This window comes from Chrysoperla carnea, chromosome 3, assembly GCF_905475395.1.
Source record: "Chrysoperla carnea chromosome 3, inChrCarn1.1, whole genome shotgun sequence".
Taxonomy (NCBI): Eukaryota; Metazoa; Arthropoda; class Insecta; order Neuroptera; family Chrysopidae; genus Chrysoperla; species Chrysoperla carnea.
Genome location: NC_058339.1, coordinates 5,790,993 through 5,808,279, shown reverse-complemented (window position 1 = coordinate 5,808,279; position 17,287 = coordinate 5,790,993). Strand labels below are relative to the sequence as shown.

Below are 17,287 nucleotides of genomic sequence, written 5' to 3'. Positions count from 1 at the left end.
TTTCAGATTTTCGATTAATAAAGAGGCAGCCCTTACATACTGCTTGTGGAAATAATAAAATAAGACTTCTTAAAAAAAATTTAAAGTTGCTATGAGAAAGTCACCAATATATTAAAGCGAGTGGTGTTAATTTTTCAACAGGCTTTCGATTTGATGTAATATATTATAAAAAGTAATGTTATAGGTTATATTTACATATAATTTTACTTAAGTTTTATCATATAAAATATTGGTGTACACCTACAACACATTATGATAATAGCGGAAAAATAACATTAAATCATTGATAATATAGTACCGATGCTAAGTAAGAACACAACAACACTCATAGATCGGGCGATTTTAATAGAAAAATGAAATAGCACAAATATAATATAGTCTGCCATTTTGATTACTCCAAATTTAGAGAGTCCATAGTAGGTGTTGTTACCTGCATAACGCAGGGAGTTAGTAAAAAAGCTGTCCGTATTCATTAAGTTTACGGAAAAATGCTTCGAACAAAAGTTGTTAAAGTGGAACTTCAAACACGCACCTATCAAAAATAAAATAAAGAGAGTGAATTGGTAAAAAACGTGACGTCATCACTTGGGAATATTACGAAACTTGAAACTCCTCCCCCTTTTCATTCTTCTTCTGCTCACTGTCATAAATATTAACTATAAGTACCTGGATGACCGACCCGGATGCTTTTTAGAGTAAAAAGATACAAATTTTCTCACTGATATAAGAACCTTTTAAAATGTCTCCACACAATAACAATGTCCCGGTAATGTACTTTATTTCGTTTACTACGATAAACACAAATAGATGTCAGGAAGAGTCATATTTTACAGCTTGTATCAGTTTTGTTTATTGAAAACACGGATAAAACAACATTTTCTAAAAATGAAACCTTGTTAGATCGTTTTTTCGCCCCAAAAACACCCTATATACTAATTTTCATGCAAATCTTTGGAGCCGTTTCGGACATTTTTAAGCAATTTAAAAATAGTTCTATTTCTCATTTACAGAAAGAAGTTTAATGTCATTTATATAATCGACTATAAATAGACGAAGCGACGACCATGAGCTATTTTCAGTCTCCTGCAGTATGTAACTATTACGACCCATCAAGAACTATTATAAGTATTCAAAAGGGCAGACTGTAATCTACTATTGCATTTTTTCTGTTAAAATCGTCCGATGTTTAAAAACAAACCTTTATTTAATAATAAATATTATTTAACTTTGTCTTCTATAAAACATAATATAACAAATAGATTGGCTGAAGTGTTGAAAAAAAAATTATAATTCATTGATGTTTTTAAATTCTATTAAAATATATTACAAAATTGTCATGTACATAAAAACGAACTTCGTCCGATATCCATTGCAAATAATGATCAAACATGCCATAGACGTTCAAACTTTTTACGAAATTTTGTTTGGCAATTGTTATTAAAGACAGGGCATGAGATATTTTGTATTATCATAGTATCCTGACATACTTTTCGGGTACGGAATCGCAAACTCGCACTTGAAACATATCTAAGAACATTATCCATTAAACTGAACCGAATCGACTTTGAATTGAACCGAAACAAACAGCAAGCAGTATACAATTGCTTAAATGATTTCAAAATTCCATTTTTCAACCCTTTCGGCGATTGAAAACAACCTGCCCGTTGCTTCTTTGGCTAGCGATGTCAATGACTTTCTATTTTAATAACGGCAGAAAAAATTATGGAAATACGAAAAGCAAAACACAAATAAATTCAACAAATTGAGTGTATGGGAATTAAGAAGTATTTTTTCAAAATTAACTAAAATACATTAAATACAAGAAAATATGAGTTTTTGTAATTGTAATCGACAGGTGAATTTTAAAGTTCCTTCAACTAGTTTGTATTAATATTTTCCTGAAAACACTAAATTTTATTTATCATTTTACATGAATGCTTATTGAATTTACATTATTATCGTTTATTTGAGTCTAAATTGTATAGCTTAATACATAATACACATGCCCTAGTACTCCATGTATGAGAGTAGAATCGTCAACTGTTGCCCGTTAAAAATTTATGTAGGTACCTTTAGATTCTAACAAATAGTAGTTATAAAATAGATAATTATGATTGTGGGTAGAATTTAAATAGTTAAATATTGTGACCAGTTCCCATATCTACATGTGCGTCTCTAATTAAAATTATATCTTTATTGATTCCACACATTACTTGAACACCATCACTAGACGAAGAAACAAAGCACAAAAAATGATCAAAGTTCGAAAAATTTGAGCAGAAAGTCGAATTTGAATGCTGTATTCGGCATTCGATTCGTTAGAGCGCTAGGAAATTTTGTGACCTAGTCTGATTTATTAGAAATTATAATTATGCAATAATTGATATGCATTTTTGAATTGCATTTTAAATTGACTGTAAATATTAAATTCACAATTCGGTTAAGTGATGAAAATGATTCCTAACTTGTTACTCAGGAGTTTAAGGGGTCGTTGAACACGAATATCGTGATAGAATCGGTCTCAGAGATACCTGGTGCTCAGGTTAAACGGTCTCTTGTCGCCTAGTGGAGTTTTCGGGAAATTTGTTTTATAATCGGTCCAAACTCGTTAAACGAGGGTTTTTGGGGAGTCTGAACACGAATATCGTCACAGAATTGGTCTCAGAAGTACCTGGGGCAACGGTATCCCCGTCTCCCCTTGGGTTTTCGAGAAATTCGTCATATAATGAGTCCAAACTCGTTACTAGGGAGTAACCATAGGATATATCGTTGCGCCAGGTAGCTCTGACAGCAATTCTGTTACGATATCCGTGTTCAGCGATCCCAAAAATCTTTGTGTAACAAGTTTGAAATCATTTTCATCACTCTGCTCCAATTTTTCGAGTTTTATTCCTTCGTTTCTTCGTCTAACAGCAAGTACAACAGCAACAGTACCAACAACGGATCCGTTTATGAGAATAAACGCACATACAAACGCATACAATAATCATTAAAAATGATATTTTATTTATATTCATAAATATTGAACATTTTTAATACTATTTTAATCTATATTTAACTACTACTTTCCTATATACAGGGTGCAAGGTAATCGATTACTAAATAAATAATCTTTTAGTATTTAGTGTATACTTGTTTCTTAGTGTTAATATTGAACTCGTTGTGCGGCGTAAATACAATAGAACGGGTTTCTTTTATAATGCACAGTCTTTAAAGACTATTTACATATTTTTCAGATATTTGTTGTGATCACACGCAAAAGTTTTTTTAAGGATTTTTCTTTGAATTTCACTTGGTTTTATTAAATAAGTAATTTGGTTGTTATTTTAATAAATAATAATTATTTAAGTAGTATTTAATCGATAATTAAGTGAAAAAAAGCTTATAATAGATAAGGTCAATCGTGAATGACAGTCTAGTATGCGGTTTTTTTCCAAAATTATTCATTAAATATACCTTATATTTATAAATATTGACTCAGCACTGAAGTAAGTTAAGTTGAGCGCACCATCTTCTGGGTCTCTCTATTTCAAAAACGGCTCAACATACAAAAAAAAAGTTTCAGACAAAATTTGTGTAAAATTTTATCCTCTACAATTTTTATAATAAATGTAAATACGATGGAAGGCAAAAGAAACGAGATATTCATAAAAAAAACCGATTTTCTATACCTTTGACCTGGAATATCTAAGGACGCGCACGCGTGACCATATATATGACTTTTGAGACCATATTTAAACTATCAAAGTAAAGGTTTGTACAAAAATTCAGCTTATTCCGTTAGATTCCGTGGTTGACCACTTATTTTGACTAAGATGATCGATCGAGTTAGTAGTATTTTAATAATTTAATGTATTTCAAGTGAAAGTTGTAATAAAGTTGAAGTTTTGTTCGAAGAATATTTGACGTGCTTAAACAGAGACGACCAAAAATGGGTTAAACCACTTCTTTTGCAGCGTACAATTATTGAATATAAAAAAGTGCAATTTTTTTTATTCTTACTTTGGAAAAACTTGCATAATTTTTAGACAATCTTTTTAAAAGTTTAATTGTGACTTTTTAACATTACATGTGTAAGAACAATTTCTCAAAATCTTATAATTATGGTGTTGTAGCGCCTCAAAAACCTTAAAATAAAAAAAAAAATATGATTACTTACTTCTTCATAATCTAAACGTGCAGTTAATGTAAAAATTCCAGTTTGTGGATTCAAAGAGAAAACATCATTCGCCCAATCACTAATTACCGTATACGTTAGTTGTGAATTAACACCTTGATCTGGATCAGTAGCAATAATTTGTCCAACGCGTGCTCCACGTACAGAATCTTCTGGTATATCAAATGAATATGCATTTTCGCTAAACACTGGTGGATTATCATTTGTATCGGTCACCTGCAACAAAAAAAAAAAAAAAAAAACTTTAGTAACATATTCATTTTTTATGATATCGAAATAATCAAATTGAAATCATTTTCATATAAAATATTAGTTCTGAAACCGGTTCATAATTTTTGTTTTTTGTATATTTATTTTTTAAAGTAAGATGAAAAAAAAATTCCTAAATAGCTTTGTTATATTAATAATTGTTCCATGAAGCGAAACTGACATCGCGTGAGATACCAATATGGCTTCTTCCAGATCTACTTTCTAGATAAACCGTCAGGATGCCTTAAGTTTCGTTTCAAATATATTATGTTATTGACGTAGGTACTGGTTTTATTGTTATTTCTCTTATGTTTTATAGATTTTGTTATACAGTGTGGTAGCATTTAAGATAAAGACAAGAAACTTTCAATAATTTTGAGTAAAGAGCAAAATAATGAAAAATTAAAAATGCGAATTTTGTCATGAAAATCAATATACGGACATAAAAAATATTCTTAAGAACTTTTTTCTAATAATTTTTTTCGATATCTCTAACCATCTCTGGCGCTAGACAAAATTCTAAGAATTTGTCCTATTTGTCAATGTGTAGTAGACTGAGGTCAAAGTTCAGATTTCGCTTAAATATTTAAAAAAATTTGATCCATCTCTCTGTGCAAATTTTCAAATTGATAGTCCTATAAATGACTTAAGTATGAGGGTGTCTTTATCTTAAATGCGACACACTGTATATGCAATTTAAATGACGGAATTGAGTAGGTATTTTACATGTTTAGTTCGTAAAGTGATGCGATTATTACGATTATTATTATTTATGTACTATCATAACTAGGTATGTTCGATGACAAAAAAATGAAATAAAAATGGTAAACGTTAGGTAGTTTTATATTATAAAGATGACAGAACAAAATCTAGGAAGTCAATTCTTTTTGCATAAATCCATTTTTGGAAATGTTCTTGTCATTTGTGTTTGAATATTTAAAACTTATAGATAGCAAAAGCAGTAACCAACAAGTGAATCAATGAAAGTTTTTTTGAAATCAAAGTTTTAGCAATATATAAGGTGATACAAAAAAAAACGCAATGGCCAACGATGTATATTCCACTGTTGTGCACTGAACGGAAAGAATCTGGAACTCTATTGCGAAAAGAAATCAGATTCCGTGGTAATTTTTTTAAAAGGATGAGTTATTGAATTTATATAAAAATATTTTATGTGTTTTCCCAGCCAAACCTCTGGTTTGAACTGGGGGAAAATAGCGCCCCCAAATGTGTATTATCACAAAATGCAAATACCATTCGTGAGACAACAGTTCGTCCACCCAAAAACTTTGTTTGCCCATCTGCCAAAAAAAGTTACGACAAAATAAAATTTTACTCCAGAGTTCCCTAATGTAAATTTTTCATCATTGACTAACGAATGTTATTTGAATTTTGTGAAAATCATAATAAATTTTGGATAGCAAAATGTGAACAAACGACTCCAATTATCATTTTATAAAATTCTCATTTGGGGGTGATATTTTCACGGAGCAACTAGTTTGTTCTTTACAAAAAATATGATTTATTGTTGCATTGTGAAGAACCTAAACATAGCTCTTGTCAGTACACAAATTAACCTTGAAAAAACTCATAAATCAATTACTCCGTTTTAGCGTGAAGGGAAACAACAAACTTGCTTTTAGATTTATAATATTAGTATTTTAAATTGTATTATGCCGTACTTTTTTGAACCTCCTATATAAAAACTGAAGCCTACCACACATTTGCGGCGTATATTACGTTATTTTTATTTTGTTGGCTATGATTTCGCTTAGTATGATGTGACATGTAGACCGTTAGTCAAATTGCGTACGAGTGAATTTTCATGTTGGTTGCATATGAATTTTTAGCGGTAACAAAACTAAATTAAATTTCATGAAATTATTTCAACTGTGATAGGTACTTTTTTATTATTGTATTACTAATTTAGTTTGTTAAATTTTTTCAACAGTAGAATTCTAGACTAAGAATTCTAAATTAAGAGAGTTACTAATGTTAAAATTGGTGGGTGTTCTCTTTGTTAATTAAATAGACACAAAAAAAACTTAGTATTTTCGATTTTCCAAGTAAGAAGACATTTGCATAAAAAATAAATAAAAGAATTTAGTCTCTAAATAAAAACTTTTTTAATGGTTCTTTTAATTGTTTTGAATTAATTCACAAGTATCGTTAGATGGTTGTAAATTGTATGTTAATTAAATGAATTTAACAACAAAAAAACTTTTGTGAAGAGTTTAGTTTTGATTAAAATACTCAAACCTATTTAATAGCAAATGTTATATATAATGATGTAATTCCATTCAAAATTTGGAGTCGAAAAGGAATTTTAACGAACGGATCCTAAAAACGTCAGACGTCAAACATCGTTAAATCACTTTTTATGATGTTGATATATATAACCGAAATATGTCCCGAAAGTACCAAGTGAAAGTAACCTACCTTTAAGGATAAATATCTTGAAAGGTTCAGTTACAAGAAATTCCTCAAATAAAAGTAGTGTCGTCTAAAAAGAGGCCGGTTCGGATAGTGACCATTTGAAAATCATCTAAAAGTTAACTCGGTCTCATAATGTTTAAATTTGGAAGTAAAATATTTTGTTGAAAATATTTTTTCGTAAATCAAAAAGAATCCTCAGAAATACAATGTAAAAATATAAATTAAAAATTCAGGCTTCAATTTCGTCTCTTATTTTCACAACTTCTAATGCAGCAAGTTTAGTTAATTGCTATTTTTCAATAATTTTAATTTTCCATTTACTTATACTATTTACAAATCGTAATAGCACTTTTTAACGCCAAAATTATCCTATCCACTGAAAGCGCTGGTTTCGATTTTATTGTCCCTACCATCTAACTACGCACTAAACGAATAGATTTCTCAGTAAGTAATTAAAAATTAATTTTATTCTTCTTTTCGTTAAATAAGATAAAAGATATTTGAACTATTCACTGTTCATGATTAGATGGATCAAAATTTTTATGTAAAAAAAAACTTTTCTTTTTTTTTTGTCATATAAAATTAATAACATAATACCCAGTCAAAACAATCAAATATCTGTTTTTTTTTCCGCTCAAATAAAGGTTGAATATAATATACTTCAGTAAAATGATTAGTAATGTAATTTGAACAAAGAAAAAGAATGTTTTTTTTTTGTTGTTGTTATGTTCGAAAGATATGCGATTCGATTTTAGAACATCATATTTGTGTTAAGTATTGTTTGCTTTTGTTGTTGCGGATGACGGCATAAAATTCTCTGGAATCGTAACAAAATGTATAATCACATGTAAAAAGTAGTTAGAATATTGACAGGGTTCCGTAGCTCAAACAACCTCCAAAATTTTTGATTGGAAATTAGTTATTCAGTATATGAAATAATGCCATTTTGGACAGATTTTATGGTAGTGATTCAATATTTGAAACATTTTACTCTCGACGAGAAAGAAACGCTTCTTACGCAGTTAAAATTGATTGATTTTACTTAGCCCTAGCCCTACGAGTATTTTGCTTATGCTATGCTCGATTAAAACTTTAAATAACTTTTATTTTTTCAATGGCATATAATGGGAAAAACTTGCTCTATCTTCATATAATTTTATCTATTTTCGAATAGAGTATTCTACTATTTTTGAAAAAGTGCTTCAAAATGTTGATTTTGCTAATAAAAGGCCACAAAATTTATTTCGGAAAAATACACACGCTTTCTTGCCAAAAACTTAAATTAAATTTTAAACCTTTTTTAAACTGTCAAAAACGTGGGCATCCAATTTGATGGCGTAATATCGGTATCATTACACGAAATAACACAAATAAGTTTGACAGATATATTCATAGGCATCTGATTATAATAAATATAAATACTTATTATCTATGGATATATTATACTCAGCTGTCTACACTGAACTAATTGATGGTCTATGACTCATACCGATATGACATCACAGAAGGGCTTGCCCGCGTTTTAGGTCACGTGATATACAGTTTAAAAATTACGATTTTTAATTTTATTATTTTAAAAGAAAAATGTGCTTTCATGACTCGAAATCAGAATATTTAAGTATATTTTTACATAATTTTAACTTTTTTCAAATTTCATAATTTATTTTTGACTAACGATAATTATCATGAATTTTTCAAATGTTTTCAACTGATCTACTGTTTTTTTTAATGTTTTTTTTCAAGTCCTGTTTCTTTTTTCACTAATTTTATGTAAACAATTGTAAAATAGTCATATTTTAAGTATAACGTATGATCTATTTCAAATTTTATAAAATAACAGCGCTGCGATCGATTTTGCTGTCTGTTTTGGAAGACCTTGTGATACCGTGTGAACACTATAAAATACACCGAAAATAATGTACTAGACCCTACTTGTAATCTAAACATACTGCATAACATTTTTATTTAAAAATAAATAAAAAAATCCAACATTGGAATTCAAATGTAAACACACGGTCCATCGTCAACTGCCTACAAATGGTTGATTATAAAAATTCAATGAAGAGAGAGTGAGAGATAGATAGAGAAAGAGAGCAAAAGAGTGTAGTATCCCCCATTAAGTCAAAATTAAAATTGATCAAATGAAAAATACAATCGAAACTATTTAAGAAAAGAAAATGTGACTTTGATGAAATCCGCACTGGATGCGGTACGGGTTATTAACAACTGAAAAGAATGTCGTTCATTGTCTGTTTGTCTGTTTGTCTGTTTGTGTGTCTCTATCTCTACTTTTTTATTTGTATACTCATCTCCATTCTTTCCTCTTGCAGTTAAACAACGAACGGTAGCCACTAGGCAAATAAAACCATTTTGGTTTTTTTTAAACTCTCAATAATTTTTGTTGTTTTTGAATAGTTTGTGTACAAAACTATATCATATTTTTGTCAATGTTTTATAATCCAGTGCTTTTAACTAAAGAACATATACAACTTCTAAAAAAATGACTAGCAAAGCCCATTTTTGTATGTATGTACCATATTTATTCATTAAAAATAACGTATCGAATGTTAGTCATAATTTAAAATCCAAAGGTTAAAAAAATTAATTATCTCGTTTTCATACTCAAGAGGAGTGTCTAACAGTTTTGTTTAGAATAAGGGAAAAATTTCGAAATAGCTCAGACTTTACCAATTTTGCCATATTTACTAAATGAATTCTATGATATAAACTATGCTCATTTACGAACTCGACCTCACTTTTTACGTCCAAAGCACACTATAAAAATGTCAGCTTGATATCATTTTTCGTTTTCGAGTTATTGTGTCGTGTCGACAAACGGCCACACAGATAGACGGACGGACGGATAGACTACCGAAAAAGGAGTAATTAGGTGATTTTATGAACAACTATACTAAAATTTTGTTAATAGTATCACCAATATTTTTAAGCATTACAAACTTGGGACTAAACTTAGTATACCTTGGTACATTTCATATACACATGGTATAAAAACACTCAGTATTATTATTACATAGTGATTCAAAACCAAGAAACATGTTGGTTCGCTCATTTTTCATAATCAAACTAAGACAGTACATTATAACCCACTTTTGCATACTATGAATTAAGTTGGTAATTAAGTTTACTATAAATTATTTTTCTTACATTAAATGCGCTAATTCAGTAATATAGTTCAGTATTTTACTCGGTTTTGGACCGGTTTACTTTTATTACCCGGTAAAAAATTGTTCTATCTATTTATTTATTTTTTCTTTCTATCTATTACCAATCACTTGTTATGCTTCAGCAAAGAAAAATTTCAAAAAATTAATATTATTAACAAAAAAATGTATTAAAGATAACGTCTAAAAACTATAAAAATGGAATGGAAGTTCAAAGGAAAAAAAAAACGAAGACGATACAAAACAATATGGTGGCGATTATATTAAATACAAAGCAGAAGATGATCAAGACCAAAAACAACATCACCAAAATATTTATATTTAATTTGATCAGAATTCTAAACTACAATCACAATTCAATTAATTCTCTTTCAATCACATATTGATTGGTATAGTAGTCAGTTGTTCAAGTAATGGGAAAGTCAAAAAAAAGTAGTTACATATGACTGTTTCTTTTTAAAACGAAAAAACAAGAGAGCTGATGAAAAGAATGACAATGAAACAATTAAAAATAATTTTTATGAAATCAAAATGAACAATAAAACACACCAATAATATTCAGTGAATAGCAAGAAGGCTGCAGTTAACAGATATAAAAAAGAGCACATTGATTTATTAGTGACCACTTTAAACAGTTACAATTATTTTATATATAGAGGTGATTTTTACCTCTATGTGTTGAAACACATCGATTGGGATAATAACTAATATAAAATTTGCCACATTACCCATAAAAATGTAAAAGCAGACTTGATACCACAACAAAATTTGAAAGCGAAATTAAAATTGATGAAAAAACGAAGAAGTTAAAAGCATTCAAAGATTGTTGCCCGTCTCTTTCTTTTAAAACAGAGTTTTACATGTAATCTCTACGGCGATACTCGACAATAACGTCACTTTTACAGTATCTTCCTCTTTGTTTAATTATCAGTTTTAAATTTTGCGTACTTTTAAAGATTTTCAAAAACTCATCGCATTTTATTTTACCCACACATTCATATAAATATGTCTATCCATTCATTCAAATTTCTTTTAACTTACATTACCGACTAAGATTTCTGATAACTTCGTATAATTCAGTTCCTGATAATGATTAAATCATTATCAAAATTGCATTTATAATAGCACTTGATGCTTTTTAACGTTAAATTTTGTATTACAATTAAAATTATTTTCTACTTTTTAATTGCTCAGTTATTAGATTATTCGGGTTCAAAATTTGATGAAAAAACGTCCATACTACGTTCAAATCAAGCTAAATTATAATTGTGTGTTAAAAAAATGCGAAACAACGTCTTCAGACAATCGTACGTACACATAGAGGTTGTGTGGATGCGACGAACTTGTTTCCTCTTAGTCTTATCATAATCATAAAGTTTAATCGTATGAGTAGTTTTATATAATATCTTTTCTCACTTATTTTTAACTTGATATTCTTGTTAGAAAAAAATTAGAAGTCTCTATTAGAAATGATCATTGTATGATCTCATTTTTTTTTGCCGCAAACATAATTTATGTTTTAGTTAAGTGAGTGTCACGGTAGGCATCAAATGGGGTTCTGTTGTTCTAACATTCAATATGTAACCCGTCAGCACTCGCGCATTAAGCATTTTGTTCACGCACGATTTAAAAATAAAAAAACTTTTATTCTTCAAATTGTATATGTGGTTGAAACTTTTTCATTTCATCTCTAGCGGTCACAATTTAAGTCCGCATTGAATAAAATTTGATATCAAGAAGGGTTTTGGTATTTGAAAGGTCAAATTCGTTAAAGAGAAAATCGAACGATAACCAAGGGGTGGGGGATGAGCAAAGTACAAACATTTGAATTTTTCCAAAATAACAAATAATTTGGTATATTTTAATCAGTTTTAAACAAAAAAGAGGGATTTCGCTTAGCTAACGCAGCTTCTGTATTACGATTTTTTATATGCTTAAAAATGCTTCTATTACAATTTTTCTAAACATCATTCCGAATCCAAGGAGCTATCATACGTATTTTTACGACTAGTATTTCTATAGGTAGTTCGCCAATTTGAACTTGTTGCTTAGACTAATAGTTCAATGTATAGGCACTCTATGTAGCACAAACTTATAAATGATAATCCGCCACTGAAATACTCAGAAAATATAAATAAATCAAATGGCAGATGTATATTATAGATGGATAAAATTATTTTTTCGCCTAATAAAGTATATTTCTGTTAGACAAGTAAAACAATTAATGATTCACCTGTATTAGGATACAGCATTGAAGTTGAAGATGATATTGATTGAATTTTGTTTGAACACAAGTCTTGAAAAAGATGAAGAACTTGCACCAATTAATTCACGCCTTATTATAAATTTAAATTAGAATGTTGTATGGTGGCCTGGTCTGCCTGCCTCTCTTTTAAAAAATCACATGTGCTTGGATATTGTTTCTCAACCATATCATACAATAAATAAATAAATAATACAACAAATATATATTACAATAAATAAACTTAAATTTTGTCATCAACAAAATTGACGATTATCGAATTGTTATTTTTCACCTTACTTAACCGTTTTCGAGATATATGCGTTAAAAAAAACATAAAGAGCTTAAATTTAGAAAATGTTGAGGTAAGGAGAAATATGGCAAGACACAAAAATTTAAGATAGTCCAAAATATATGATTCAATAAATTTCAAACCAAATATTTGATCGAAACCACACAATAATCGTTAATATCGATAATATCAAATTTTCATGAAAATGAGTTCTTTTTTCCAATCACTTGTATCTCTTTGAATAACCCAAAATAAAAAATTCAATGGCTGATTTCTCAAATTTCATGATTTCAGTGAAATTAGCATGGATGAAATTCTAAGCTTACGCGTGTGGTAAAATTTAGGGATAACATTTCTCACCCTTAACCCTCAGTACAAAGGGACAAAGGCGGATAAAACTTGGAACGATTATTCGCTAAGATACAGGTGTTCTTTGAAAATTTTGTGTTTTTAATACATTTGATGAATATATTTTTAAATAATTCAAATTTAAAACTATATAAAATATTCATGAATTCATAAAGTATATATTTTTCAACGATTGCGATGTTTGAAGACATATGAATTGTAATTAAGTGCGTCACAACAAAAAGGTAAATTGTTGGTGTAATACAGTGTACTTTATTTCAATTGTGTCTGTTTTGTAATGTGTTGTCGGGTTTTGTTGGGTTTGTTCAGATTGTTTTGTATTGTTGACAACAGACAGTTATATCAAGCACAAACAATCGACCACTAACTATATTGGCATTGCTTTTCTACTCTATTGTGTGCAGTTTTCTATTTCTTCTAGCTAACATCAAACAAAATAATATTTTAGTTCCTTGTTTTTAACCGACTTTAAGAAAAGAGAAGACTAAGTTTCGAAAAAGTATTCATATCATAACAACTTGTAAATTAGCAGCGATATTATTTCTGTTAATAGTATATTACACGTCTAGGGAGCAAAAGTAAATTCGTTACTGCCTCAAGCGACAATGAACATGAGATCTGAGACTCATGTTCAGCAATATACAAGCTGTATAATAATTTTCAGCTTTCTTAAATTCATTTAAATACCACAGAAATCGTAAATGAATCTTATCTAACTGACCAGCCCTGGTCTAACGTTTAACTAACTGACTGTCATAACTGTTATCTATATGCAATATACAAGATGTATATCAATTGTCAGCTTTAATAAATTCATTTAAATACCACGGAAATTATGAATGATATGCTGTATTTCTTGTTCATAAAAAAGGGCTGACTGACCAGCCCTGTTGTAACACCTAACTGAGTGACTGTCATAACTGTTATTTATATGCAATATGCAATCTGTATAACAATTTTCAGCTTTAGTAAATTCATTTTTGTACCATGTTAAACTTAACCGTTTCTATAGCATATATCAGACTCTTGTTCTAGCTTGACTGACGGCAGTATGTGCGTGTACACAACTGCTATAACCAATCCACAAATTATCATCTTTAGTAAATTCAACGAATTTTTTTTGGCCTTGCTCTTAATCCATTATAGAAAGCGAGCTGTTATTTATGGTCGGTGATTTTTTGTAATGTTAAAAAGTTATTAGTTACTATAATATTTAATTTTTATATTTCATACAAAAAGACAAAATAAAAAAAAAGTTGAACAAGAAGTTAAGATTGACTGAATGCTAGTAAGTATAAGTTAGTATAGAATAGAAGCGCGCGTTTCTGATAGACGATGGACAGTAGAACGTTTGTTTTTAATACTTATATACTTTATCGATATAATATTGGCTCGAAAACAACACATTCTAATATCAACATCTAACCATAAGTTTGATCTTAGATTCATATCAATGGACATTTCTCTTAACTTTATACATGTATATATATGTGTGTGTGTGTTTTATAGTGTCCACGTCACTACTAGTCAAATTCCACGTGTATGTATTATAGAGCGTGTGTGTGTATGTGTGTTAGTTTGTGTTGACACGTGTGTCACGATTTACTGTGTAATAAACGCTGGGAATTTTCATTAAAACTTGACATTTTAATGGAATGGGGCATCACTTTATATCAAACGATGACTCTAAAAATGTATGCTATAAAATGTGGGTACTTAAACATTATTGTATCTTTTAAGAAATAAAGAATATGCAATTTTTTATTTTATTTTTATTCTTTTGTAAAGGGATTATGTGAAATATTGAAGATAGTAATTAGACCATTATGTACATTATTTATATTAAATCAGGAAGATATCTTAAAAAGAGGCTTTGGAATGTTATATGATTGTAATACAGTACAATCTTACTAATTACTGTCGCGCTTCCATAGAATGATTTTAGGGTTTTCGTAGAAGAATAGAATGAGAATTTGTCGCTAATTAATTGTGAACGAATTATTTCCAAAATGTTTTTTCATTTTTTTGATTGCCTTGTATAATATTTAAAATATCTAATAAGTTTGCAATTAAATGTATAAATCATTAATCATATAAATCAAAATATCATAAATCAAATGTGTTATGCCAAACATTTATAATTATTTTATTTCATATAAATAAATGTTTTCGATGTTTTAACTTTAAAACTTTTATTAATATATAATTGCTATTAATTGTTATTGTTATTCTTTTATAAATGATAAATTGTTGTACCAGATGTTTGTCTTTTTCCCTCATATCGTTTTTATGTTCTAAAGAACTTTATATATCAAACTGCAGCCGGTAAAAAAAGCCGGTTTTTAAGTACCATGAAAACATTTTCTTCTAAACAAAATTTTTTAACCTATACAGTTTTGGGCTTTATAAAATGCCCGTCTATATTTTCCCTATTGGCCTGTAGGTGTATACCTGTTAATGAAATCTAGTGTCGAATAAAAGTGTACACTAGATCGAATTAATGGCTTAAAATTCCTCTGTCCGGCTTATAATCCATACATTGAAGATTTTTTATTTTTCTGATAATAATTATTACAAAATATATTAATAAAGTTTATTAATTTTAATATAAAATCTGTTGTAATAGTCATTAATTTTATAATATGTATGAACTGAATTTAATAATAGTTTTTTTTATCCAAAGAGAAGACACTAAACCAAAGCTCAGTTAACAGTACACAAATAGGTATTTATTAAGTGATACTAAGTTTACGAACTATAAATATTGTATTTAAAATTGTTTTATGAAAATTAACAACAAAAATAATAAATATTTATGTATTATAATGTTAAAATTCTACGTAAAATCATATAATAACATACCTGCATATAGGTATAGGATAGTGTTGTACCATGGATACAATGAACATTGTACCTTGAATCATTCTTCATGAAATAAGAACTATACCGAATCATTTTAATAGATTATTTTAACTGAAAAGTTGAAAAATCTTGTAGTGTAACAAAAAAAAAATACGTATCATAGGACGAAATCTTTTAGACAGCTTGAATTTCAGTTTTTCCTTTAAAAATAATTAAAATTTCGGTCTTCAATGGTTTTGTCCAACTGATAACGTCTTCAGGTCAAATAACTTGGGATGATTTAGGTATATAAGGGTGTGATTCATGGTACGTTGTAGCCTTGTATCATCGATGGCTTAGTAATAAAATAAAAATATAGTCGTTATAGACAACTTTTTCATATTTATAGTCTAAAAATATTACATATTATCTGGCAATAATGGTGCTAAAATGAGAAACTATATTCCTTGTTTTAAGAAATGGTTTTTAATAACGATTCAAGGTACAAGACTCTGCCATACATTCAAATGTTTATATATTGTTGGTTTGTGTCCGTAATAACCATAAATATTTAATATTTATGAATTTTATAATAGAAACAAAAATATCATAAAATTTCATAAAATATACCCATTATGCAATTTTTACTAATTATTATTTATAATCCACAAAGTATAGAATTTTATTTGCTTTCATAGACATCGTATTATATAGAAAATATGATTAAATGTATAATAAAAATACATTTTATTGAATTCTAATAGCCAACATAAACAATATTAAAATCAACTGAAAAACACTTTTAATAAACGCACACTATTTGGACAAGAGTTATAAAAAACTCGTAGTCAAAATCATTAACTCCTTAACTTATAGATACTGAGTATTATTTCTATTTTTTTGTACCTATGTACAAAAGTATTTATCTAAATTTTTCTTCAAAGTTATTGTAAATACCTTAATTATTAGTCTGCGATAAGGTAGTGGATACACTTTTTTTATTCGTTTTGATGTAAAAGTAATTTTACAGTTAAAATTTTATGGATGGTTGAATGTAGAATTAGTTATTAAAGATATTTACTTAATATTATATTTTATATTATAGTAAATATTTCACATATTTATTATTATAGATAGATATATAAAGAATGGATGGTATTGTTATTATAATAAGTAATTGATTACAAATCAGAAAATCACGATTTTTAGACGATTTTCTTTTATACCACCGTCCACCGTCTACACAGCTACAGGTCATACACAATGTAACAGAAGACATAAGAATATCCAATGTTATTCAATATTTCTGGTACTTTATCTCTTTACTCTGGCCAGAAGCAGATTAAGATATTTTGCGCCCGTTGGAAGTTTTAAAAATTAGCGCCCTCCGTAATAAAAATCTACCAATAAAGACCATTGTTTAAAGTTCAACCACAAGTCTGTCTAAAATTACTTCATGTATTGTCACTCTTAAGTTTTTCCGATCAGATAATGAAGAA

General features: G+C 28.5%; 2 protein-coding genes across 2 annotated transcripts in view; both read right to left on the bottom strand.

The window, feature by feature from the left end:
• Positions 1-17,287, bottom strand: part of LOC123296799 (probable E3 ubiquitin-protein ligase NGR_a03640) — a 659,126-nt gene that overhangs the window by 223,002 nt on the left and 418,837 nt on the right. The window lies entirely within an intron of this gene.
• The window catches only part of LOC123295019 (cadherin-related tumor suppressor), a 45,841-nt gene that overhangs the window by 21,365 nt on the left and 7,189 nt on the right, over positions 1-17,287 (bottom strand). The window contains exon 3 of the mRNA XM_044876217.1: positions 4,160-4,393. Coding sequence (XP_044732152.1) covers positions 4,160-4,393 — 234 coding nt within the window. The remainder of the gene's footprint in view (positions 1-4,159; positions 4,394-17,287) is intronic.